General features: G+C 47.1%; 1 protein-coding gene across 5 annotated transcripts in view; it reads right to left on the bottom strand.

The window, feature by feature from the left end:
* LOC142566711 (cysteine/serine-rich nuclear protein 2-like) overlaps positions 1 to 22515 on the bottom strand; it is an 83654-nt gene extending 61139 nt beyond the window's left edge. Inside the window, exons 1-2 of one of the 5 annotated variants that reach the window (XM_075677548.1) lie at positions 22232 to 22515; positions 10347 to 10638 (exon numbers count right to left, since the gene is read on the bottom strand). In XM_075677548.1, the coding sequence (XP_075533663.1) occupies positions 10347 to 10590 (244 nt within the window). In that variant the 5' untranslated portion in view covers positions 10591 to 10638; positions 22232 to 22515. Of the gene's footprint in view, positions 1 to 7445; positions 7507 to 9334; positions 9453 to 10346; positions 10639 to 15719; positions 15812 to 22231 lie in introns of those variants that run through there. The other 4 variants (XM_075677547.1, XM_075677549.1, XM_075677551.1 and 1 more) reach the window with 4 other exon arrangements.
* Between the last annotated feature and the right edge of the window lie 1293 nt (positions 22516 to 23808).

Below are 23808 nucleotides of genomic sequence, written 5' to 3' on the forward strand. Positions count from 1 at the left end.
GTTTCCTTCCATGCGCGCTAGATGGTCGGTTGTAGATCGTCCTACTCTAAAACCGCACTGATATGGATCAAGAAATTTATTTAATTCAAGGAAGTGTAAAAGCCGACGGTTTATCATTTTTTCAAGAAGTTTGCATATACAACTTGTGAGGGCAATTGGGCGATAACTTGTTACTAATGTGGGGTCTTTGCCCTGTTTAAGAATCGGAACGACCAACGCTTCTTTCCATGTGGTAGGGAGGTATCCCGCAGCCCATATTGCGTTAAAAAGTGCTAGCAGAGTAATTTGAGTATCACTGGGAAGGTGTTTAACCATGTCGTACATGATCCTGTCCGGTCCAGGTGCGGAGCTCTGACATGCAGTCAGGGAGGCTCTCAACTCGGCGATGTTAAAAGGCGCGTTGAAGGGTTCGTTCTGTCTGCATTTGCGGTCGATAGCCTTGCATTCTGCTACTTGTTTGTGCTTTAGGAAAGCCTTGGGATAATGATCAGAACTGGAAACATGCTGGAAGTATTCGCCAAGGGCATCAGCTTGGTCTTCCAAGCGGTTTGCTTTACCGTTTACTAGGAGCAACGGATGAATTTCTTGCCCCTTAAGCCTTTTCAGCCCATCCAATACTTTAGATTCTTGAGTATACGAATTTATACCAGAGAGAAACCTCTGCCAGCTTGCCCTGTTTGCCTGTCGTCGCGTCCTTCTTCCCTGTGATTTAACCTGTTTAAATTCTATTAAATTTTCTGCTGTAGGACTCTCGCGTAGTTTGCTCCAAGCTTTATTTTGTCTCTTTCGCGCCTCTCTACAATCGTCATTCCACCAGGGGACCCGTCTTTTGGATGAAGTGCCTCTTGTTTGAGGAATGGACTTTTCAGCAGCGTCAATGATAAAAGCGGTGAAGTATGAAACAGCATGATCTATAGTAAAATTCTCTATAAAATCCCGTGATATGTGGGTGGATTCCCTAAAACGTTCCCTGTCAGCTGAGGCCAGTTTCCAGTGAGGGAAGTGTGGATGCAAATCATGTTTGTTTACGAAGTTCAGCATTACTGCGAAGTGATCACTTCCGAATGGGTTTTAATTACATGCCATTCTAAATCAGGAAAGATGGAAGCGGATCCGATCGCCAGGTCTATTGATGAGTATGAGTTATGATGTGGATTACAATACATTGCTTCTTTCTTATTAAAGAGACACGCACTGGTGGTTAAAAGGAAATTTTCAATGAGTCGACCTCTCGCGTCACATCGCGAGTCTCCCCACATTGTGTTATGAGCGTTAAAATCTCCTACGATTATATAAGGCTCGAGAAACTGGTCAATGCGGTTATAAAAGTCTGTTTTTTCGAGACGCTGGTTCGGCGGTATATAAATGGAACACAGAGTTACTATTTTATTTTAAAAAATGGCCTGAACAGACACTGCCTCAAGGGGTGTGTTAAGGGCGACGGGTCGTCAAGCTACCGCCTTGTCGGCTATTACTGCTACACCGCCGGAGGCATTAGCCTCCTCACGGTCTTTGTGGAAGATGGTGTAGTTTCGAAGAAAATTTGTATAGGTAGGTTTGAGGTGTGTCTCTTGAACACACAGCAGCTTCGGATTATGTTTGTGTATTATTTCTCTAATGTCGTCGAGGTTATGTAGAAGTCCTCGTACATTCCACTGTAGTATTTGTGTTTCCATTTTGATAAATGTGTTTGGTGCTGTGTGTTTAAGGAACGGATTAGTTCACGGACGCTTTGAAGGCGCCGTGACGGGAGTTCTATCTCTTTTGGAGCGATCGAGAGTGCCTCACCGCTCCTTAGGCGCTGGTGGTGCCGTCTGGCTGGTGGTTGTGTCCATCGCCTCTTGAGAGGCGCTGGACACGCGCTCTTCCGAGCGCTTTGTTTGGCGTGAAGGCCTCGGCACGTTGGATGAGGCCTTCAAGGTCACCTGCCCGGAGGTAGATGGCCCCATCTGCTGGGTTGGCGTAGCAGCACTAGCTGCATCCGCCAGGGGGGGGGGGGGGGGAATGGCGTCACTACCGCCTCACTGGATGTGAGTTGGACAGTCGCCGGAGACCGTTGTGGCGCTGCCCCCTGACGGGCCATTTCGGCAAATGTGGTTTTGGGCAGGTAAGTTACCTGCCTGCGCGCCTCCTTGAAAGTTATGTTTTCCTTTATTTTGATCGTGGCTATTTCTTTCTCCTTCTTCCAGGATGGGCATGACCGCGAGTATGCGGCGTGCTCCCCTTCACAGTTTACGCAATGGAGAATGTTCTCGCAAGTTTCAGAAGTATGTTCGTGGGCACTGCACTTCACACAGGTTTGACGGCCTCGGCAGCTTTGCGAACTGTGGCCGAAACGTTGGCATTTGAAACATCTGAGGGGATTTGGCACATATCGCCTAACACGGAGCTTGATGTACCCGGCCTCTACAGACTCGGGCAGAATATTTGAGAGGAATGTTAGTATAAGGTGTTTGGTCTTGATTTCTTTGCTGTCACGCCTGATCTTAATTCTTTTAACATTGATAACATTCTGGTCACTGAAGCCCTCCAAGAGTTCATCCTCAGTGAGCTCCAGCTAGTCATCGTCCGAAACAACACTGCGGCTGGTGTTCATCGTACGGTGCGGGGTTGCAATTACTTAGGTTTCCCCAAATGACGCTAGTTTTGTCAATTTCTCATATTGTTTCTAATCGAGGAGCTCAAAGAGGAGATCACCGCTTGCCATCCTCGACGCCTTATAACCTGGACCAAAGGCTTCAATCAATGTCTTAGAAACAAGGAATGGTGAGATAGTTCGCACTGGTTTAGCTGGTTTTTCAGAGTGGATCACGTGAAAACAAGGGAAAGATTCTTTCTGCCGACCAAAAAACTGGAATACTTCATCGGTGCGCCCTCTTTTCTGAGGGCGATCAGGAAGCGGAGGGAACGAGGTTGCCATAAAGGAATTGAATTTTCGGAAATAACGCCAGCCACCCACCGTGGAGTCCTACAAGGGGACGCTACAGGGACTGTAAGAACAGGTCCTGTAAACGCCAGCTGTACGTCATCACTATAACCAAATATGAAATAACCTAGGTTGGCTATTCACACAAGGTTAACCCTTGCAGCCTGGAAAAATTGGAAGTAAAGGGAAGCCAGGAGAAGACAGGAAAGGTGGAAAGTGAGAGAAAGACGAAGGCTAGAGGGAGAGAGCGAGACAGGAAAAGTCAACTACCGATTTCCCCCGGGCGGGTCAGTCCAGGGGTGCCGTCTACGTGAAGCAGAGGCCAAAGGGGTGTGTTGCCTCCGCCGAGGGGCCGTAAAGGTCAAAACACCGGGCATTGGCTCAACCCCCAGGATCCCCTTTTCCCCGCACACGGCTAAGCCGCGCATGGTTAGACGCAGGAGAGTCCAACCCATGCGTGCTCAGGTACATGGTGTCGAAACACACCAAATGCCTGCTGACGCAGACGCCCCTGCGGGAGCTTACTGACTTCTATAAACGACATGTCACATTCCACGAGCTGCCACTGCCACGGCGGTGACAGCTCTGCACAAAAAAACGAAGACTCGAGAATGATGCCTGTGAAATAAATTTCAGGTTGGCCACCTCCGCATTTTTCCGAGTTGCGTTTCAGAGTTGCGTCGACATCCATAACGCTTCACCTCGTTGCATTTCGGAAACATTTTCTGTAGAAGAGGCCCAACGTGGTCGCTGACACTAAGGGGTGGGTTGTGTTAGACGAGGAATCCCGTAAACAGGCACTCCACACGTATGACACTGTCGTCACAGTTGTTCCGGAGAAAGTTCACTATGTTGTCTTGCTGCTCAGCAGTGCGCCGTGGAAACGTGCATCTTCAAGTAGCCTTTGCCACTGTGTGCTGACGTCACATCCGCACATTGTACAAAATGCATAAGGTTCTCCTTTTCTTGACGTCAAAAAGCACAGAAATTCAGAAGTATAGGATCGCCAAAACTTCTGCAAATACCTTTTCTTGGGCTTTGATAGTGCGTGCCATGCCATCAAGCACACGAGGATTGTAACTTTACACGGTGCACCGCATACACACGGCCTAGCCAACACTAACATACACACAAGCAGCAACGTCTTGCAAGCAGCAGCAACAAGATGCACCATGGAGGAAGGCCTCCACGAAATGCAAGAGCTACATTGGCTCTGGCTTTGGTCGGCTTACTAGGCACCGTAGTCGGCTGCTTAGTCGATGATACCGATGGTGCTAGTGCGGCCGTTGTTGGTGATGCTGACAATTACGATGTGGCTTTAGACTTCGCAGTGCGGGTTTCGCAAATACCATTATTGTGCAAACAGAGACCACTTTTCAGGACATATAAGACAGTGATCATACAATTGGAAAGTTCAGTAAAAAATCGGGAGTATCCCGGGCGAATCGGGAGGTTTGGCAGGTATGCTACCACCCGATTAGCAACGGCATAGTAGAGCGTTTCTACCGCCAGCTCAAGACTGCGCTCTCCACAACAGAAGAGCGCAGCTGGATGGAGGCACTACCACTCATCCTCTTGGGAATCCGGACAGCTGTCAAGACAGACATCAGCTGCAGCGCGGCCGAACTGGTCTACGGAACGACATTGCGCCTTCCAGGAGAATTCTTCACGGGCAGTCCGCAAGACGGTTGTTGTATAGCCACCGCAGCCTACGCACTTAGGCTACGAGACATAATGGAAAACCTTTGCACTACGCCACCGCGATGGGCAGCGCCACGCACGGTGTACGTACCATCAGAACTCGCTTTGTGCACACACGTGTTTGTGCGCCATGACGCAGTTCATCGGCCACTCCAACCACCGTATAACAGGCCATTCCGAGTGCTGCGTCAAGGTGAGAAGCAGTTCACTATCGACACGCGCGGTCGTCACGAAGTGGCATCACTCGATCGGCTGAAGCCAGCGCACATTGAAGAAGCAGACACGCCAGCTCAAGACTGCGCTCTCCACAACAGAAGAGCGCAGCTGGATGGAGGCACTACCACTCATCCTCTTGGGAATCCGGACAGCTGTCAAGACAGACATCAGCTGCAGCGCGGCCGAACTGGTCTACGGAACGACATTGCGCCTTCCAGGAGAATTCTTCACGGGCAGTCCGCAAGACGGTTGTATAGCCACCGCAGCCTACGCACTTAGGCTACGAGACATAATGGAAAACCTTTGCACTACGCCACCGCGATGGGCAGCGCCACGCACGGTGTACGTACCATCAGAACTCGCTTTGTGCACACACGTGTTTGTGCGCCATGACGCAGTTCATCGGCCACTCCAACCACCGTATAACAGGCCATTCCGAGTGCTGCGTCAAGGTGAGAAGCAGTTCACTATCGACACGCGCGGTCGTCACGAAGTGGCATCACTCGATCGGCTGAAGCCAGCGCACATTGAAGAAGCAGACACCATTTCCCATGCGCCGTCATCTCTGACACAACCCTCCAAGGCTCTACTCGGCCAAACACACCAAATCACAAGGACACGTGGTGGACGAGTCTCCAGCACGCCCCATCGTATGGACTTGTGAACAATTTAAATCGTCCTATGAACGTTCGCTAACTCACTAGGAGGGGAAGTGATGTGGCGGCCTCACGGTCGCACAGCAGCAGCCAGACACCCTTTCCCCTTTTGACTCGATAAAATATTATCGTGGAGTGTGCGGGAAAGGGAAGTGGTGCGAGGGTGTGCAACCGAGCCGTAGAGGCTGGACGAACACAAAAATAAAGTCAGCTGTTGCTTCTTCTTCAGGGACGCATCACTCACTTCTTTCTGCTGATTTCCAGCCGCGCTCGCGTCCCGCACTACAATACCTTCTATCGTCTTTTTCCCTGAATAAATGCAACCCCATCCTCAGTCAGTTGAATTGATGGCACACTGATTCACATGTCGTCACCAATCTGCCATATTGTGAAGGCTTTGATAACTTTCCTTTCTTTGTGTCTTTTTATTGGGCAATGATGCTTGCACACTCAAGATTTGGTTTGGACCTGCAGTCACTGCAATGTGTAGCTACGTTTCCGGGATGGTTGATTTGCTTACAGTTATGATTATGCTGGCACGGGCACATGTTGATGCAACTCCCGGTTTGTCTAATATATTGTTTACCACAATAGAGTGGTACACACTAAATTTCTTTATTGAATGCCACAAATCTTTTAACGTGCTTCGCATTGGGCTCTTCATGGTTAGATTTCTGGTTGCCGTTGTTAACTCTATGACAAAGGACAATTGATTTGTTACGTGCCATGAAAACCATAGAATTCTGTCTGTTTGCGATCTTTTTTAGCCCATGAGACACATTATGAACATATGCGAGGGAAGAAGGGGAACTGAGGGGCTCAATTTTGTTAATCATGACCATATAAAGCCAATAGACAATGAAATCAAGGAAAGCATTGAGGAAATTAGCTATGATTGAAATTGAAATGTAGAAAATAATAAAGAAATGGGAAATCAAACTGTATGAAAAGATAATGTGTCGCCAGTGGGAGCCAAACCCAGAACCTCCACATTACACATGCATTGCACTACCAATTGTGCTATGGCGATAGCCCCGAATTCGTCCACTAACTTGGGTATTTATGTTTAGTAGATCTAGCCCTAGGAGTGTTAGCCAGCATCACTTAGAGCCAAAGTGGGTAGTTGTCGAACATCCTTTTTTGCCCAATGGCGTCACGTAACATGTGACCTTAGGAGAGCAGGCGCATGGCGAATAAATCCTCGCATGCTACCTAATCACATTAAGGCTGCCGAATTCGAGACCCTGGCATTGAACAAAGAGAGAAGAAGGGGAACCGAGGGGCTTGATTTTGTTAATCATGACCATATAAAGCCAACAGACACTGAAGCCAAGGAAGCCATCGGGGACATTAGCTGTAATTGAAATTGAAATGTAGAAAATAATAAAGAAAGGGAAATTATGGGTTAGGCTCCCACTGGCGACACATTATCTTTTCGTCCACTTTCATTTCTCTTTATTATTTTCTACATTTCAATTTCAGCTACAGTTAATTTCGCCAATGCTTTCCTTGGCTTAATTGTCTGTTGGCTTTATATGAGCATATGGTATTTTGATGGGCCACTTTTTTTGTTTCTGCTTGGGAACATTATCTGTATTCTGTTTGTTATTTACTTTCTTTAAGAGCTTTTCAGCCAAGGACACAATCAAGGCATCAGGGTGCCCACTTTTTTCAGTCTATCAATCTGGTTCATCAAACTACAAGCCACAGCACGGCCACAGGACTTTTTGCAACTGTTCAGCATGCTTGACTATGCTACTCTATAGTGTTCAAGTTGTAGCTTAAAAAAGCATTTATCCCCCCTGGTCGCTTATTCCCAACGTGTGTGGCTTTTACTTTCCTGTTCAAAAATTTCAAAAATGTCCATAATGTCCAGAGGTTCCTAACCTTCCACCTCTACCTTAGGTGTACTTTGCGCAGGAGAGAGCCAGGACGCACACACTTACATATGCGTTGTCCCATGGTCTGACCATGCCTGTGCTGTCGGTCAGATGCATTAACACGCGCCTGCGCCAACATAATCAATCATAACTGTAAGCAAATCAGCCATACCGGAAACATAGCTATACATTGCAGCATGTGCAAGTGCAAACCAAATTTTGAGTGCACAAGTATAATTTCCCAATCAAAAGACGCAAGAGAAAAGGAAATTATTGAAGCCTTCACAAAGTGGCCAATTGGTGACGACATGTGCATCAGTGTGCCATCAATTCAACTCACTGAGGATGGGGTCCCATTTATTCGGGGAAAAAGACGATAGAAGGTATCACTAACATGCATATGAGTAGAGACGCAGAATGAATCCTCTCCTGTCTATGTTCTTTAGTGAATGTCTTGTAATTTTTTATGTGTGCCATGTATTGACTTGCTGATATCAGCTCATATATACTCAAGGATTGCATGAAATAAACAGTTAGTTTGTGCCTGTCCAATGCCGTCCTTTCTCTGTCCCAAATCGTTCACAGTAGCATGCTGCAATCATTTAACATGTACAACCAACTAGCTCCAACCTTAGCTCTTTGACAATAAGTCCATATACAGGCAAAAATTAGAAATTTTTTTGCTGATGAATTTAATTTTCTTTGCACAAGTGTTTAAAATTTTCTTGAATTGAACTTCTCGACTTAATGAAATAATTTTCAGCTCCTGCTGACCGTGTTAAATTAAAATTTGGCTGTACCCAATTCCTGCAACGTATGCTCCAAACTATGCTGCATGGGAAACAGCACTACTGCTTATCAGTGTCGGTTACTCAGATAGCTGCAACAAGCGCTGACTAATGAAGTGCAGCAGCACATGCTGCACCTTCTTTCAATGTCCCATGTGGTTTGTGCTGTTCAACTTTCTGTGCTCGCCACAGTTGAACACACCAGCCCCTTTACTAGCAAATGCTAGTCATCATAGCAGGCACCTGAAGCAGGTCCTCAAAACCCAATCGTGAGGCAAACATTAGATCATAGAAAAGCAAGAAACACAAGTGTGTGCAAGAATGATAGTAAATAGCCCTTTGTAGCACTTAGCTATGTTCGGGTGGATGTCTCATTTTTCCTTTTTAATTACTTCCCTCCACCTTGCAGGTTTCCGCAGAACTATTACATCAAGAATGATAGTAGTATGCCTGTGCCCCTTTTTTGAGGTTTCAAAAGCAGACAACTGAAGGTGCACTGCAAAACGCCTTCAACACAGTAAATACTGCCATGAACAAAGAAAGCCACATATTATCATGCAGCAGAGACACATTAATAGATCGCTCACGGCATCCCCTCTCTTACGCTCCCATCTATGATGCCGAGACACCCCCCCACTGTGCACTGGGCAATTGTTTGTGACCATGAGCCCTCATGCACACCCCCTCCAATCCTCTACATCTATAGCAAACAGAAAGCCACTGGTCCAGTCACTGCTCCTTGGTCACTCTCGTGCACCTTGGTCAGACGCCAACCATCAGTGCACCGCAGAAAGTAAGAAAGGAGCACTAGAGGCAGGGCATCTGTGCTGCTAAGAGGAAATGCTGTTTTGAGGGGAATGGGCAAACATTGCACTTTTCTTTATACCTTCATTCACATTGGGTCCCTTTCAAAACTTTCTTTTAGAATAAAGCAAAACCATGTTACAATGAATATGAAGGGGGAGCCAAGATTATTATATCTGTGGAGTCGTGGACACATGTCTTTTCAGCGACAAGGTTAAGTTTATTTCTGTTCAAAAAGGTGAGAATTGATGTGGCAAGAGCTTTAGAGAGAAAGGAGAGGGAAAAGGAGCAGAGAGCAGTATGGTGTGCAGACCTAGTGCGGAAGGAAAGCACTATTTAAAGTAATGGAAAAAGGGAGCTCACACATTAAACAATGTTCGGCACAGCGGGTCGGCTCATAGTGTCTGTGTGCCTGGCGTGAGCGCTCACAAAAATCCGTTCCCGGCAGGCCCGCGGGATGCCCCACGGAGTTGTTTATGGCTGCGGGGGTGGTACAGATTCATTACTGCCCTTTACTGCAATATATGCCCAATGGGGTGCACAACTTCAAACATTCACAGAAAACAGCTTTGCATCCTGCAGAACTGCTACACAACCACGCATGTGATGAAGTTTTAACAAAATAACAAAATAATATTTGGCCTGCGCAACATACTACTTCATAGCACCTGACGTGACAGCCTTCGTGCCTAGCTGCACCAACCTGCACAGCACTGCAGTGAGAGAGCAAAGTGCAATGGCCATAATGAGCTGATGCTTATGAGCAGCGGTGAGAAAGACCAGCGTAGCTCAACAGCATGTTGGACGCTGGAGCTTTTATAACTTCTGCACCGAAGGTGTGCCGAACCCCGCTGAAAGCGATATATTTGGCGTGTAAGGCTCGAGTATTTTTTAGTTTCCCAGACAAATCTAGTTCAATATATACTTACATCCATTGGCAGGGCAATTTTATTTTGTTAGAACAAGACCTTAAATGCATGGACCTATATGGGAATTTCAAGGGGAATTTCACTTACGTCATTATATCCATTATTTTGTTATAACAAGGTATGACTGTATCTTCACTGCAGAGCTTCTCACTCACTCTAGTGTGTTCTCAGTGTTGAAGGAAAGGTACTGCAGTGCCCCTTCAAGCTTAGTAACAGCACAGTGATTCACTTCCATTGGCACTAGCATGTTCTGGAGCCATATTTTGCAAGAATTATTTTCGCTTATTTCGTTCTCAGCTGTAGCAACGAGTGTCTCGTGCCAGTGATGATAATGGCACAAAGGTGTGCAAGCAATGAAGGGCCAATGGATAAGAAATCGTTACTATATTTGGACCTGGAGCGACTTTCTGTCTGCAAAAACATTCATGAGAACCTAAGCTGCTCACCCAGTGTGGATCCACCCTGGCTGGGCACACATGTGAAGCCTTGCATGCGCTGAAAGTAGTAAACAGTGACGCTGTCAAAGCCGACGGTTTTTCGATGCCTGCTGCGCTTGTTCGGGGGTGGACCATCCTCATCATCTGCCTCCTCTGGCCTTTGATCGTCATTGTTGTCAGGGTTGTCCCCCCCATTCATGGATGGAGGGGCCTGTGGCTTTCCAAACTCCAGACCCAGGATGGCTTCAGACATAGGGGCACCCCTGGACACAAACAGCACCACTCTATCAGGACAACACCACTGAAATGATAACCAGAGCAGAAACATTAGCACAAATAATAAATTCGAGATGCAGCTCTTTATTGGGAAAACTTGTGCAAAGAAGACAAACCAACACTTAAGTGACAACAATAGTGGCAGGCTTGATCAGTCATTGTCTAATCGAATCCCACTGCTTGAGCCTGTCTGCTATTAATGCATGCATCATTGTACTATCATGATCAGTATGAGCTACAATGCAAAAGCGTCTGGCAAAGTGGTCATGCATTGTAGCTCACACTGAGCACAATAATACATCTTAGAGCAATCGATGGTGCTTATATAGCTTTGAGATTGCACTACACTAGTGATGTCATTCATAGAGTCCAAGTAGTCAAGCCTTTGTCACCACTGAATTGGTCGAAACATGAACAAAGTTCTGGTGCAACAATTGCATTTAACAAAAGTGGAATAACATAATGATTATTCTGTGAATCTATTCACTGGCAAAGAAATAAATCAATGCACACATGGCAACCCTCTGCTCGGAAAGTCATAGAAGTAGACACCATGCCCACATGGCACCAGACAGTGCTATGAATAGCATAACCAGTGGTAGCTGTTGCACCCTTGGCATGCAACACAGAAGACATTCTAGTAGTGAAATACTAGGTGCACATAGCAATGCACACATGGCAATATTCTGCTCTGAAAGCAGAATTTATGCTGCAATTCAAAAAGTTTGTATTCTTACAGTCACTTTTCAAGATTTAGACCCCCAAAATACTGCCTGCTGTGCACGCCTATAAGTTTAAGGTACAATAAATATAATGAATAAATCATCTGTTGCAAATTCAGAGTCAAGTTCAGAGTGTGAGGTAAATGAAATGTATATACCTCAGACTTTGATTGATGGATACTGTTTCTTGGCACAAGGGCCAGAAATGGCCAAAGAGCGCCATGACATTTGGTGATGAATGGCAATGAGTATCGTTGAACATGGTGGTAATCGAGTGGCTGTATATAGGCCTAAAATATTTGCTGTAAATGGTGTAAAATATGTATTAAAATAATGTCAATGAAAAGTGAGTCCTGTGGTTGTAAAAGTACATTGTGAAGGATTAGATACTAAAACGTTAATTTATAGCAGCACCAGTGCCTCTACAAAGCCCTTCAGCGCAAGGTCTGCGAGGCATGTGCTCTGTAAGTGATTTCATTGCAGCTACAGCCTCTAAGCAGAGGCTGTGCTACAAATAGCCTGGCCAAATGATTTCTATGGTATTAGTTTCTTCTAAGAACTTGCGTACTGATTTAAAATTAAATAGAGGGTCATTACCTAAAAAGAACACTGGGTGCAGAGGTATATTATGACGGTATAAGGAAGGGAAGAACTTTTTTCTCTCCTCTTCTAATAATGGGCACTGAACAAGAACATGAAGGACTGTAAGTCTACTTCCACACCTTATGCATGTCGGAGGGTTAGTTCCAGTTAGAATATAAGAGTGAGTGCTATAGGTGTGCCCAATTCTAAACCTAAAGAGCAGTACTTCCTGATGTCTTGTCGTTTTCTCAAGAGATCCATCCAGTCCCCTATATTTGGTTTGATTAGGTGCAGTTTGTTGGACAGCTGAGTGCCCCATTGCCGTTGCCAATATGTCCGTAGTTTACGCTGTAAAAAATGGCTTAAGGTCTGTGTAGGGTACAGGTATATTAATGTTTGCATCACAAAAAGGTACGGATGTAGCCCTTTCGTCAGCAGCTACGTTGCCCTCTAGGCCTCTATGGCCAGGCACTGAACAAAGAAAAATCTTTTGGTTAGACATGTATGCTGAACACAGAAGGTTGTAGACTTCATTAAGGATAGAGTTCTTGTTTTTTTGTAGACTTGATATGCAACTAACAACGCTTAATGAGTCTGTGAATATGACAGCCTTTGTTATACCTGTTTGTTTTGTATGTTTCACAGCACAGAGGATCGCGTATGCCTCCACTGTGAAAATGCTAGTGTTTGGATTTAATGCACCGGACATTGAAAATGAAGGTCCGAGTGCTGCATAAGCTACACCATAAGTAGACTTTGAAGCGTCTGTACAAAAACTCCGCGCAGGAATACTTCGCCTGGAGTTCGAGAAAGTGTGAACGTATATGCACCTCAGGCACATGCTTTGTTATTGCGATGAAAGACATATCACACTGGATAGTCTGCCATTCCCAATGTGGTGCAAGATTAGTGGGAGTTATTAGGACTGTTTCACGACGTTGAATACTGGTTTCATTAGCCAGTTGTTCTAAGAGCACAGACAAAGAAGCTCGAACAGATGGGCGGTTACGGTGAAGTCTTGCAGAAGACAAGTACAGTTGAGTAACATGGATGTTCATTATTCGATTTACATGTTAAAAAGTAGCAGAAGCTTAGATATGTCCCGCGCAGGTGTAAAGACTATTTGTTCGCTTCGACATGCATACTTTCCACAGGGCTTGTCCTAAATGCGCCTGTTGCCAGCCGTATACGTAGATTGTGGACTGGGTCGAGAATTTTGAGAGCACTGTCCGATGCGGATTGGTACACCACGGCTCCGTAGTCGAGGCGTGATCGTACAAGGCTCTTATACAGGCTAAGCAAACACCTCCTGTCACTGCCGCAGTTTGTTCGAGAAAGTAGCTTCAGCAGGTTGATAGTCTTCAGGCACTTCGCTTTAAGATATTTCAAGTGGGGAATGAAATTAAGTTTTGTGTCCAAAAAAATACCTAAAAATTTATGTTCAAGGCTGACCGATAATCGTTCTCCGTTAAGGTCAATGGCGGGTTCCGGTGACATGCCTCTCTTGTTTCAGAATAGAACATATGTGCTTTTTTGAGGGTTAAATTTAAAACCATTTTCTTCTGACCATTTTGGGAGTTTGTTTAGGCCAAGCAGTAGCTGTCTCTCGCAGATTCTGAGATTGCACGACCTAAAAGCTATTTGTATATCGTCCACATAAACCAAGTAAAAGAGTGTGCGAGGTATGATGTTATGCAAGGAGTTCATTTTCACAATAAAGAGTGTACTGCTCAGCACTCCACCCTGCGGTACACCTGTCTCCTGTGAGAGTGATCGAGACTGCACATTGCCAACTCTAACACGAAATGTTCTGTCAGACAGGTAGCTCTCAATAATGGTCAGCAAGTTGCCGCGTATACCCATTCCAGAAAGATCCCGAAGGATCCCGGAGCGCCACATAGTGTCGTAAGCCTTTTCTATATCAAGGAATACAGATACGACAAGCTGTTTGTGGATAAAGGCTTCCCGGATGTACATTTCCATGCGGACAAGCTGGTCTGTCGTCGACCTACCTTCCCTGAAACCACATTGGTATGGGTCTAATATTTTCTTGGTTTCAAGATAGTGGAGCAAGCGCTTATTCACCATCTTTTGAAAGAGTTTGCATAGGCAGCTTGTCAACGCTATCGGCATATAAATGTTTGCTAAGGAACGGTCCTTACCCTGTTTCAGAATGGGAATTATAATGGCCTCTTTCCAGACAGAGGGAATCTGGCCGGAAGACCATATACCATTGTAAAGAAAAAGAAGGGTTTTTTGTGTTTCAGATGGCAAGTGCTTTAACATTTCATATATTATGCGGTCAGAGCCTGGGGCTGATTTGTTGCAGCCGTTTAGTGCTGCTTGAAGCTCTGCTATACCAAATGGTATATTGTATACCTCACATTTTGCACTTTTTTGTACTAATGGCTGCCATTCTATTCGTGTTTTTTGTCTTTGAAATGTGTCAGAATAGTGCGACGAACTGGATATGCGTTCAAAATGTGCGCCTAGATAGTTCGCCTGGTCTTCCATACTATCTCCCTGTGTATTTACTAAGGGTAGCGAGTAAGGTTGTCGGCCTTTTATTCTGTGCACTCTATTCCAGACCTTTAACTCATCCGTGTAAGAGTTAATTTCTGATATATATTTTTGCCAACTCTCTCTTCTAGCTTGTCGGCGCATTCTCCTTCCCTGAGATTTGACATGCTTGAAATTAACAAGGTTTTCTGCAGTCAGAGAATCACGGAGCAACCCCTATGCTTTGTTCTGTTTTTTACGCGCGTTACGACACTCCTCGTTCTACCATGGAACACGGCGCTTGTTAGATGATCCCTTTGATTCTGGGATACATTTGGTCGCGGCATCAATCAGAAAAAAGGTGAAGTATTCAACCGCAGCTTCCAGGCTTAGAGCAGAAACGTCAGCCCACGATATGAGGGTAATTTTTCGGAACTGTTCCCAGTCGGCTGAATCAGTTTTCCACCGAGGAAACTGTGGGGGACATTCATTCATCTTTGGTGTAGACAAAACTATTGGGAAATGGTCGGTCCCGTATGGATTTCTAATAAAGTTCTATTTAAGATCAGGTAAAAGGGTGGCAGATGCAATACTGAGGTCTATAGAGGAATAGGTTTTGTGTGCAGTATTATAATATTTAGGTGCTTTACTATTCAAAAGACATGCACCAGAAGAAAAGAAACTGTTCAATCAGTCGACCTCGCACATCGCAATAAGAGTCACCCCATAGGTTGCTGTGTGCATTTAAATATCCTAGAACCAAATAGGGTTGGGGTAATTGATCTATTAATGTATGGAACTCATGTTTACGGAGCTGATAATGCGGGGGTATGTACAGAAAGCAGATGGTAATAAGTTTGTTTAGAAGTACGACTCAAACGGCCACTGCCTCTAGGGGCGTTTGTAGTTGTATATGTTGACACGCTATACCTTTGTCGAGTATAATGGCTACACCGCCAGATGACGCGATGGCACCATCACGATCTTTACGAAAAACAGACATTTACGAAAAACTCTGACATTCCATTCAATAATTTGTGTATCCATATTTAAAGAAAATTGGTGCTGTGTGTACGGAAACGGAAGTGATGCCTTAGATTACAGAGCTCTTTCGAGGCCCTGTAACGGGGATTTTGCCCTTTCGGAAGCATTCGAGGGAGCCTCGCCGCTCCTTAGGCGCTTGGTGCGCCTTGAGGATAGGTGTGTTATCCATTGCCACTTGTGAGGCGCCGGACACATGCTCTTGCGAGTGAGAAGTTACATGAGAGAGTCCCGCCTTGGAGGGCAAGACCCCTGCACCTACCAGCCCGAAGGTCGATGGGGCTCCCTGAGGGATTTGGCTGCGCCGGCTGTTGCCAGCGCTGGAAGGGGCCGGGTAGGTTGGGGCAGCCTCGGCTGCGCTCACCTTCGGGGTCAATGGCCTCGTCTGCTGGGTTGGCGTAGCAGCGTTAGCTGCAGCCACCGGGGGGGGGGGGGAGGGGGTATGGCGTCACTGCCGCCTCACTGGGTGTGGGTCGAACAGCCGCCGGAGACCGTTGTGGCGCTGCCCCCTGACGCGCCACATCGGCAAAGGTTTTTTGGGCAGGTAAGATACCCGCCTACGTGCCTCCTTGAAACTTGTATTTTCCACTACTTTTATTGTTACAATTTCCTTTTCTTTTTTCCAAGATGGGCACGACCGCGAGAACGCGGCGTGCTCTCCGTCACATTTTACACAGTGAAGAGCGTTCTTACGAGCTTCAGTGGCGTGTTCATGGGCACTGCATTTCGCGCATGTTTGGCGGCCCGACAGCTCTGGGAACTGTGGCCGAAACGCTGGCATTTGAAACATCTTAGGGGATTTGGCACATATGGTCTGACACGTAGCTTGATGTACCCGGCCTCTACAGACTCGGGCAGAATACTTGAACCGAATGTAAGTATTAGGTGCTTCATTTGAATTTCTTTACCATCCCTTCTCATTTTAATTCTTCTGAAATTGACAAAATTCTGCTCACTGAAGCCCTCCAAGAGTTCAGCTTCTGTCAGCTGGAGCAAATCATCATCCGAGACAACGCTGCGGGTGGTGTTCAGAGCACGGTGTGGAGTTGCTGTCAATGGAACATCCCCAAATGACACTATACTGGGCAATTTTTCATATTGTTTCTGATCATGCAGCTCTAAGAGGAGATCACCACTTGCCATCCTTGATACCTTGTAGCCTGGACCAAGGACATCAGTTAGGGACTTGGAAACTAGAAAAGGGGAGATATTTCGTACTTGCTTATCGGATTTTTCTCAGTGGATAACATGATATTGCGGAAAGTTCAGCCTTTGATGTCCAAAGAACTGGAACACATCTTCGGTGCGCCCTCTTTTTTGAGGGCGATCAGGAAGTGGAGGAAAGGAACTTGCCATAGAAAGATGTAGCTTTTGGCAATAACACCAGCCACCCACCGTGGAGCCCTACAAGGGGACGCTACAGGAGCTGTAAAACAGGTCCTGCAAATGCCAGCTGTACGTCAGCACTACAACCAAATATAAAATAACCCAGGTTGGCTATTCACACAAGGTTAACCCTTGCTGCCTGGAAACTTGGAAGTAAAGGGAAGCTAGGAGAAGACAGGAAAGATGGAAAGTGAGAAAAAGACAAAGGTTGGAGGGAGAGAGAGACAGGAAAAGGCAACTACCAATTTCCCCCGGGTGGGTCAGTCCGGGCGTGCAGTCTACGTGAAGCCGAGGCCGAAGGGGTGTGTTGCAGCCGCCGAGGGGCCATAAAGGTCTAAACACCCGGCACTGGCTCAACCCACAGGATCCCCTTTTCTCCGGACACGGCTAAGCCGCACACAGTTAGACGCAGGAGAGTCTAACCCTCGTGTGCTTGGGTACGTGGTGTCGCAACACACCAAACGCCTGCTGACGCGGACGCTCCTGCGGGGACCGAGTTCACTAGAAAATTTTCAATGAAATGACCTCTCCTGTCACATTGCGAGTCTCCCCACATGGTGTTGTGGGCATTAAAATTGCCTACGAGTATGTAGGGGTCCAGAAGCTGATCAAATAGTTTATAAAAATCACTTTTTCCGAGATGATAATTACGGGGTACGTATAAGCAACATACTGTGATAAATTTATTAAAGAGAATTGCCCGAATTGATACTGCCTCAAGGGGCGTCTGAAGGGCGACATGATGACAAGCTACGGACTTGTCCACAGCTATTGCTACACCGCCAGACGAGGTATTCACCTCGTTGCAGTCTTTACGGTAGATGGTGTACTGATGAAGAAAATTTGTGTATGTTAAGATGTGTCTCCTGAACACACAGCACCTTTGGGTTATATTTGTGTAAGAGTTCTTTAATGACATCGAGGTTGTGGATAAGACCTCTAACGTTCCAGTGTATTATTTGTGTAGCCATATTGTTCGTGTTTTTATGCTGTGTGTCAAGAGAAGTGAAGTTAGAGAAACGACTTACGGAGCCTTTTCAGGCCCCGTGATTATGATACGGGTTTTGTCTTTTTTGGAGGGGTCGCGAGACTCGTGCTGCTCCCAAGGCGCTGGATGCGCCTTCTGGCTCGGGGTTGTGTCCATCGACTCTTGGGAGCCGCTGGACTTCCGCTCACACGAGCGGGGTGTTTTCACCGTAGGCCTTGCCTCGAAAAGCAGGGCCTTGGAGGCCACCATCCCAGAGGTCGATGGGCCCTCCTTCAGGGACGGCGCAGCAGCGCTGGCTGCTGACGCCAGGGGGGCTGGTGGCAAAGCCGTAACCACACTCTTTGTGGGCTGGGCTGGAGCCAGAGTCTGCTGCGGCGTTGCCCCCTTGCGCGCCGCACCAGCATACCCTGAGGTATGGAAAAAGGAAACACGTTTCCGCGCTTCTTGAAATGAGTTGTTCACTTTGATTTTCAATGTGATTATGTCTTTTTTTTTTTTCCATGTGGGGCAGGTTCGAGAGTGTGCTGCGTGTCCACCGTCACAGTTGGGACAGTGGAGTGTGCCATTACAGTTGTTGGATTCGTGTTCGTGTTCGCCACACTTTGCACAGGTCAGTTAGCCACGGCAGCTTTGCGAACCATGGCCATATCTCTGACACTTGAAGCATCTTCGGAGTTTGAGATGTAAGGCCGGACTTGAATTTTGGTATATCCCGTTTCTAAGGTTTCTGGTAGAACACTGGATGCGAAGGTGAGGATGAGATGTTTAGGTAGGATATCTTGGTTGTCTCGCTTCATCTTCATCTTTTGCACTTGAATAACATGTTCTTTCCAGCCCTCCAGGAGCTCTTCCTCGCTTAGGCTCAACAGATCTTCATCAGAGATGACTCCTTTACATGTGTTCAATGATCGATGGGGGGTAACAGTGATTGCCACATTACGGAATGCTAAGAGATTTGAGAGTTTGCCATGCTGTAGAGTGTCGCGGACCTCAAGAAGAAGGTCGCCACTGCTCATTTTCGCCACTTTGTAGCCAGCACATAGTGTGTCGGTATGGCATTTAGCTACGATGAAAGGTGAGATAGTTCTGACTGTCTTTTTGGGATTTTGACTGTGTATTACATGGAGGAAATGGAAGCGGGGGAAAGTTTCTTTGAGCTGGCTGAATGGTTGAAAAAAGTTTTTCGGTGCGTCCTCTTTTTGAAAGAGGACGATAGGAAAGGGGGGGGGGAATGATGTCTTAGCCATGCAGAATTCATTTAATTTTGGTAGCTACAGCAGCCGCCCCCCCACCGAACGCAACAAGGGGACGTAACGAGTCCAGGATGAAACGCAGACGCCAGCTGTACGTAGCCACTATAACCTCATATAAAATACCCAAGGTTGGATACATACACCAGGTTAACCCTTGCCGCCTAGAAATTCGGAAGTGAGAAGTGATAAGAAGACAGGAAAGAAGAGATAGCGAGAGGGAAAGCAAAAGATTGAATAGAGGGACAGGAAAAGGTGACTGCCGATTTCCTCCAGGTGGGTCAGTCTGGAGGTGCCGTCTACGTGAAGCCGAGGCCAAAGAGGTGTGTTGCCTCCGCCGAGGGCCTTAAAGGTCCGAACACCCGGCATAGGCACAACCCCCAGGATCCCCTTTCCCCAGACACGACTAAGCCGCGCACGGCTACACGCGGGAGGGTCCAACCACGTTCTGTCGCAACGCACCAAACGCCTGGTGACGCAGACGCCCCTGTGGGGATTCTGTGCGGTGAAATTCTCACTGTTGCATTACCAATACTGGTAAGTTCTGTGAGCTTTTGCGCTTGATCTTTGTCATTTAGTTCTAGGAGGAGGTCCCCGCTAGACATTTTTGAGGCTTTGTATGTAGGTCCGATTTTTTCTTTTAGACACTTGGCCACTAGGAATGGAGAGAGCTTTCTTACTGGTACATTGTTTTCGCTGTGCAGTACATAGGACTTGGGAAATGATGGAGCATTACTCCAAAAAAAGAATTGGAACGTTGCCTCGGTGCGGCATCTTTTCAGACGCCGATCACAGAGAACAGAGGCTTGCACTGCCATGAGAAAAAGTGTACGTTCGGCTACAGCGCCGACCGCCCACCACAGAGCCCAACGCGGGGACGTGGCAGAGCTTGTGTACAAGTCTGCACGACACCAGTTGTACGCTGTCACTATAACCAAATATGGTGTACCCAAGGTAGGATAGCCACACAAGGTTAACCCTTGCCGCCCTGGAGAAAGGAAGTAAATGGAAGGGAGAAGAAGACAGGAAAGGTCAAAAAGTGAGAGATAAAGACGATGATTTGAGGAGAGAGGCAGGAAAAGGAAAAGGCGACTGCCGATTTCCCCCAGGTGGGTCATTCTGGAGGTGCCGTCTATGTGAAGCAAAGGCCAAAGGGGTGTGTTGCCTCCGCTGGGGGTCCTTAAAGGTCCAAACACCCAGTATCGGCTCGATCCCCAGGATCCCCCTTTCCCCGGAAACGGCTAAGCCACGCACAGCTATACGTGGGAGGGGCCAACCTTCGTGTGCTCGGGTATGTGATGTCGCAACACACCAAACGCCTGCTGACGCAGACGCCCCTGCGGGGGTCATTGAATGTTAATGACAGTTTTTCTATGTAAGTTATGTCATGGAGGTGTAACGCTGGCATCATGGACTCTTAATACAGTGGGCAAATGAATCCTGCAACATACAGTATCACTGTTGACTTGTGCGCACAAAAATGGTTGCACATATGCATAAAACATTTCATGAACATGATAATTTGGCATCACATTACCCAAAACTGAAGTGCTCGTGTTACAGCCCAAGGCGGTAGCATACACAAATACCATGCATGCTTCCTATAAACTTGCCTAGGCCCTGCAGCAGTATCTCCTCGTGCTCAAAAGTTGAAGCGGCACAATGCCCTTTGATGCAAGTACTACACTTTTTTCACGAATATGCATGTTTGGTTAGATTGACATAAACCGTAGAGGTCTGCTCTCTAGCAGTTGTTCTCTGGTTTTAATTGTGTGTGCAAATCAACGTTGGGCTCCGCTGGTCATAAAAACAATAACAAAATCGATGGCAATACAACAGAAAAAAGCATAAGGTCGTGTACAGGGCACGTGTTAACTGACAGTCAGGAGTGCCATTTATAAAAGCACTGGCCACACTAAAACGGCGACTTGCTCGCGCCCTAGAAGATGGTGCCGGCAGCATTGTGCTGTCAGCAACACCTTTTAGTTGCTGAACGGCGTGTAGTAGTATTCCGACACAAATACATCATCCTTTACATGGCTCGGAAGTAGTGACAGCTACGAGAGATGCTCAGTACTAGGAGGTCGCGAACACGCGACTGAATCTGCATTAACGGGGTGATCTACACCGTCCTACCCAAATCGCGAGATTCAAAGTAGCTGGCCGGATGTGAGACCGCAACTAGAGAATGTGATCGCAACTCAATGCTTCAGCGCTAACTAGACGAGCTCTAAGCAACGATCTTCGATAACAAGGAGTACAACGGAGACAGGCATGAATACCTTTGTAGCGCTTCGCCCGAAATAGTAGGTTGTTACTGAACACACCCTGATGCCGCTAACCGACTGCCGATGCGTCTGTCCCGACACTTCAATAAAGTGATTGGTCAGCGACTACACCGTCACTCGCTGCAACGAAACCCGCAGCATACGATGGCATTTCACCATCTGCATCGGCAGGTATGCCTAGGGATTCTAGGTATACCGACATCACAGTACGATCAGTGCAACCAACCGATGACTGGGATCAGCGTCCCAAGTTCACTGCAATCGGCTGGCAACCGATGGGAGAACCGACCGATGGCCAGGATATCAGCGTCCCACGGTCAGAATGTCGCAATCAGCTGGCGCTCCATGGGTAGAGACACAATCGCACACTTGAAAATCACGACTGAGCTCGAACAACGGTTCGAATTATCCTCGGCGATGGACTTCGCCGAGCAGTACACGAACTCAAGCTCGTTGCTTCCGAACGCGCGAGGCGTACGATCGAGACCGGGACGTCGCGATTCTCGCTTTCAGCACGAAAACAGGAGGCTCGTATAGCCACGGTTATACTGGCCTCATTGCCATGCGTACGAAAAGTTAGCGGAAAGCTGCGACATCCGCCGCCACCCCTCGCCCTCCTTGGGCTGTTCGACAGCTCACCACTGTTATGGTCGCGCCCGTGTGTGCGGGAAGGGAGCGCTTCGGCTTGGTCGATCGTCGCACGAGCCGCTCCCTTTCGAACCCTACACGAAACCAGCGTGGACAAACTACAGGCGAACACGATCCGCGCTCGCGCCACCCGAGACTCAATCGTACGAAAAGCAGTTCCTAGAGGCCAAAATGCGACCGCTGGAAAACGGCACGAACCGTTGGATCCACTCACCTTTCTAAAAGTGCATCTTCGGCTTTCCCAGCACCTTGGTTGTGGCCTCGATGTATGGGATCATGAGATTGAAAAAAGGTTGTGATCAGACTGGTAGACGCATAAATGGGTCACTACTAACACCTCACGGGTTTAAGCTTCCACGGGAATGAATGGCGACCGTATCACGAAAGTTCGCCAGTAGAAAACACATACCTAAAGGGAACAGAACTGCTGTAAGCTATAACGCGTTGGAAGAGTCTGGAAAGATATTGTGGATAAGCAGAAGTCATCGTTACGTCTAGATTCACTGTGTATGGTAGCGCCATCTATAGATGTCGTAAGGGGCAATCATGGTCGCGAAATCATAGAGTTTCGTAAGGAACTCTATGCACGAAATGTTCTCAACTACTGCAATCGCTTTGGCGCCTGCAAAGCAGAAAATCATTGCCTTCGAGATTCGATTTTGTTGATTGATTGATGTTTGAGGTTTAATGGCGCAAGGGCCAGGTACGTGGCCAGGTATGACCAAAGAGCGCCATGCTAGTGTTAATGTGTTCGAAGTGGTCTGATAGGTTCTGTGAATTTAATGTGACGTGGCTGTAAAGGGGCCTAAAAGAGCTGATGTAAATTGCATAAAATCTACACGTAATAAAATTATGGCAATGATTAATGACGTGTACTATGATCACTAAAATGCATTAAGAAAGAATCATGCAATAAATAAAATTTGCGAAATGCTCAAATTGCCTAAAGCACAAATGCCTCGCCAAAGCCCTTGAAACACAAGGGCCTAGAGGCATGTGCTATACGAAACAATATTGGCCTCGAGCTCCACCACTGGAAAAGCTGGCGCCACCATCGGCGTGACGTGCTAGGAGGGATCACGTGGACATAGCGGCTGCGTCGGCTGCTTCGCGCGCGCCGAAGCGAGCTGAAAACGAGTTTAAATTCTCTCGTACGCTGCGGTCCTCATTTAGTGGCGAAATTTTCCCGCTTCGAGTGTCTCCTTTACAACGCTTGAAAGCACTACAACAGGTAGTGGCTGCCTTTGAAGGCGCGCAACATGGTAGGCAACTGCTCGGTGCCGCAGGGTCGGACGCTCGTAACGGAGGCCGGTGTCAGCCTTATTCACACGTAGCCACAGGACAAGAAGCTGCGTGAAGCTTGGCTCGCGAAACATAAAACCAGCAAACAGTCATCGGCTACAACTCGGGTATGCAGCAAGCACAGACGTGAGGAAGATTTCTGCTATGGCGCCCGGTTTGCGATGTTCTGCAAACGCGCACTGAGACGCTCGCCCGAGTCCGCTGCCCGACTAATGTCATGACGGTTTGGTCTATGAACTTTGTCGATGCTATAGATACTGGCAAGTTCAGTGGAGTGGAAAAGCAGCGGTAAGAAGCACATTGAAATGAAGCATGGCATATGGTCATGTTTGTGTTATGAATTAATGCACCGGATTACAAAAAAGGAGCAGCGGGAAATTGCACGCTGAGAACACTGATAAACATACAGTGCGACGCAACTCGAGAAATGGTATTGAAAGGTCAAAGAATTTAGAAGAAAAAAAAAAGATTGAATCGTCGCGACGACAC

The sequence above is a fragment of the Dermacentor variabilis genome, unplaced genomic scaffold (genome assembly GCF_050947875.1).
Source record: "Dermacentor variabilis isolate Ectoservices unplaced genomic scaffold, ASM5094787v1 scaffold_13, whole genome shotgun sequence".
Taxonomy (NCBI): Eukaryota; Metazoa; Arthropoda; class Arachnida; order Ixodida; family Ixodidae; genus Dermacentor; species Dermacentor variabilis.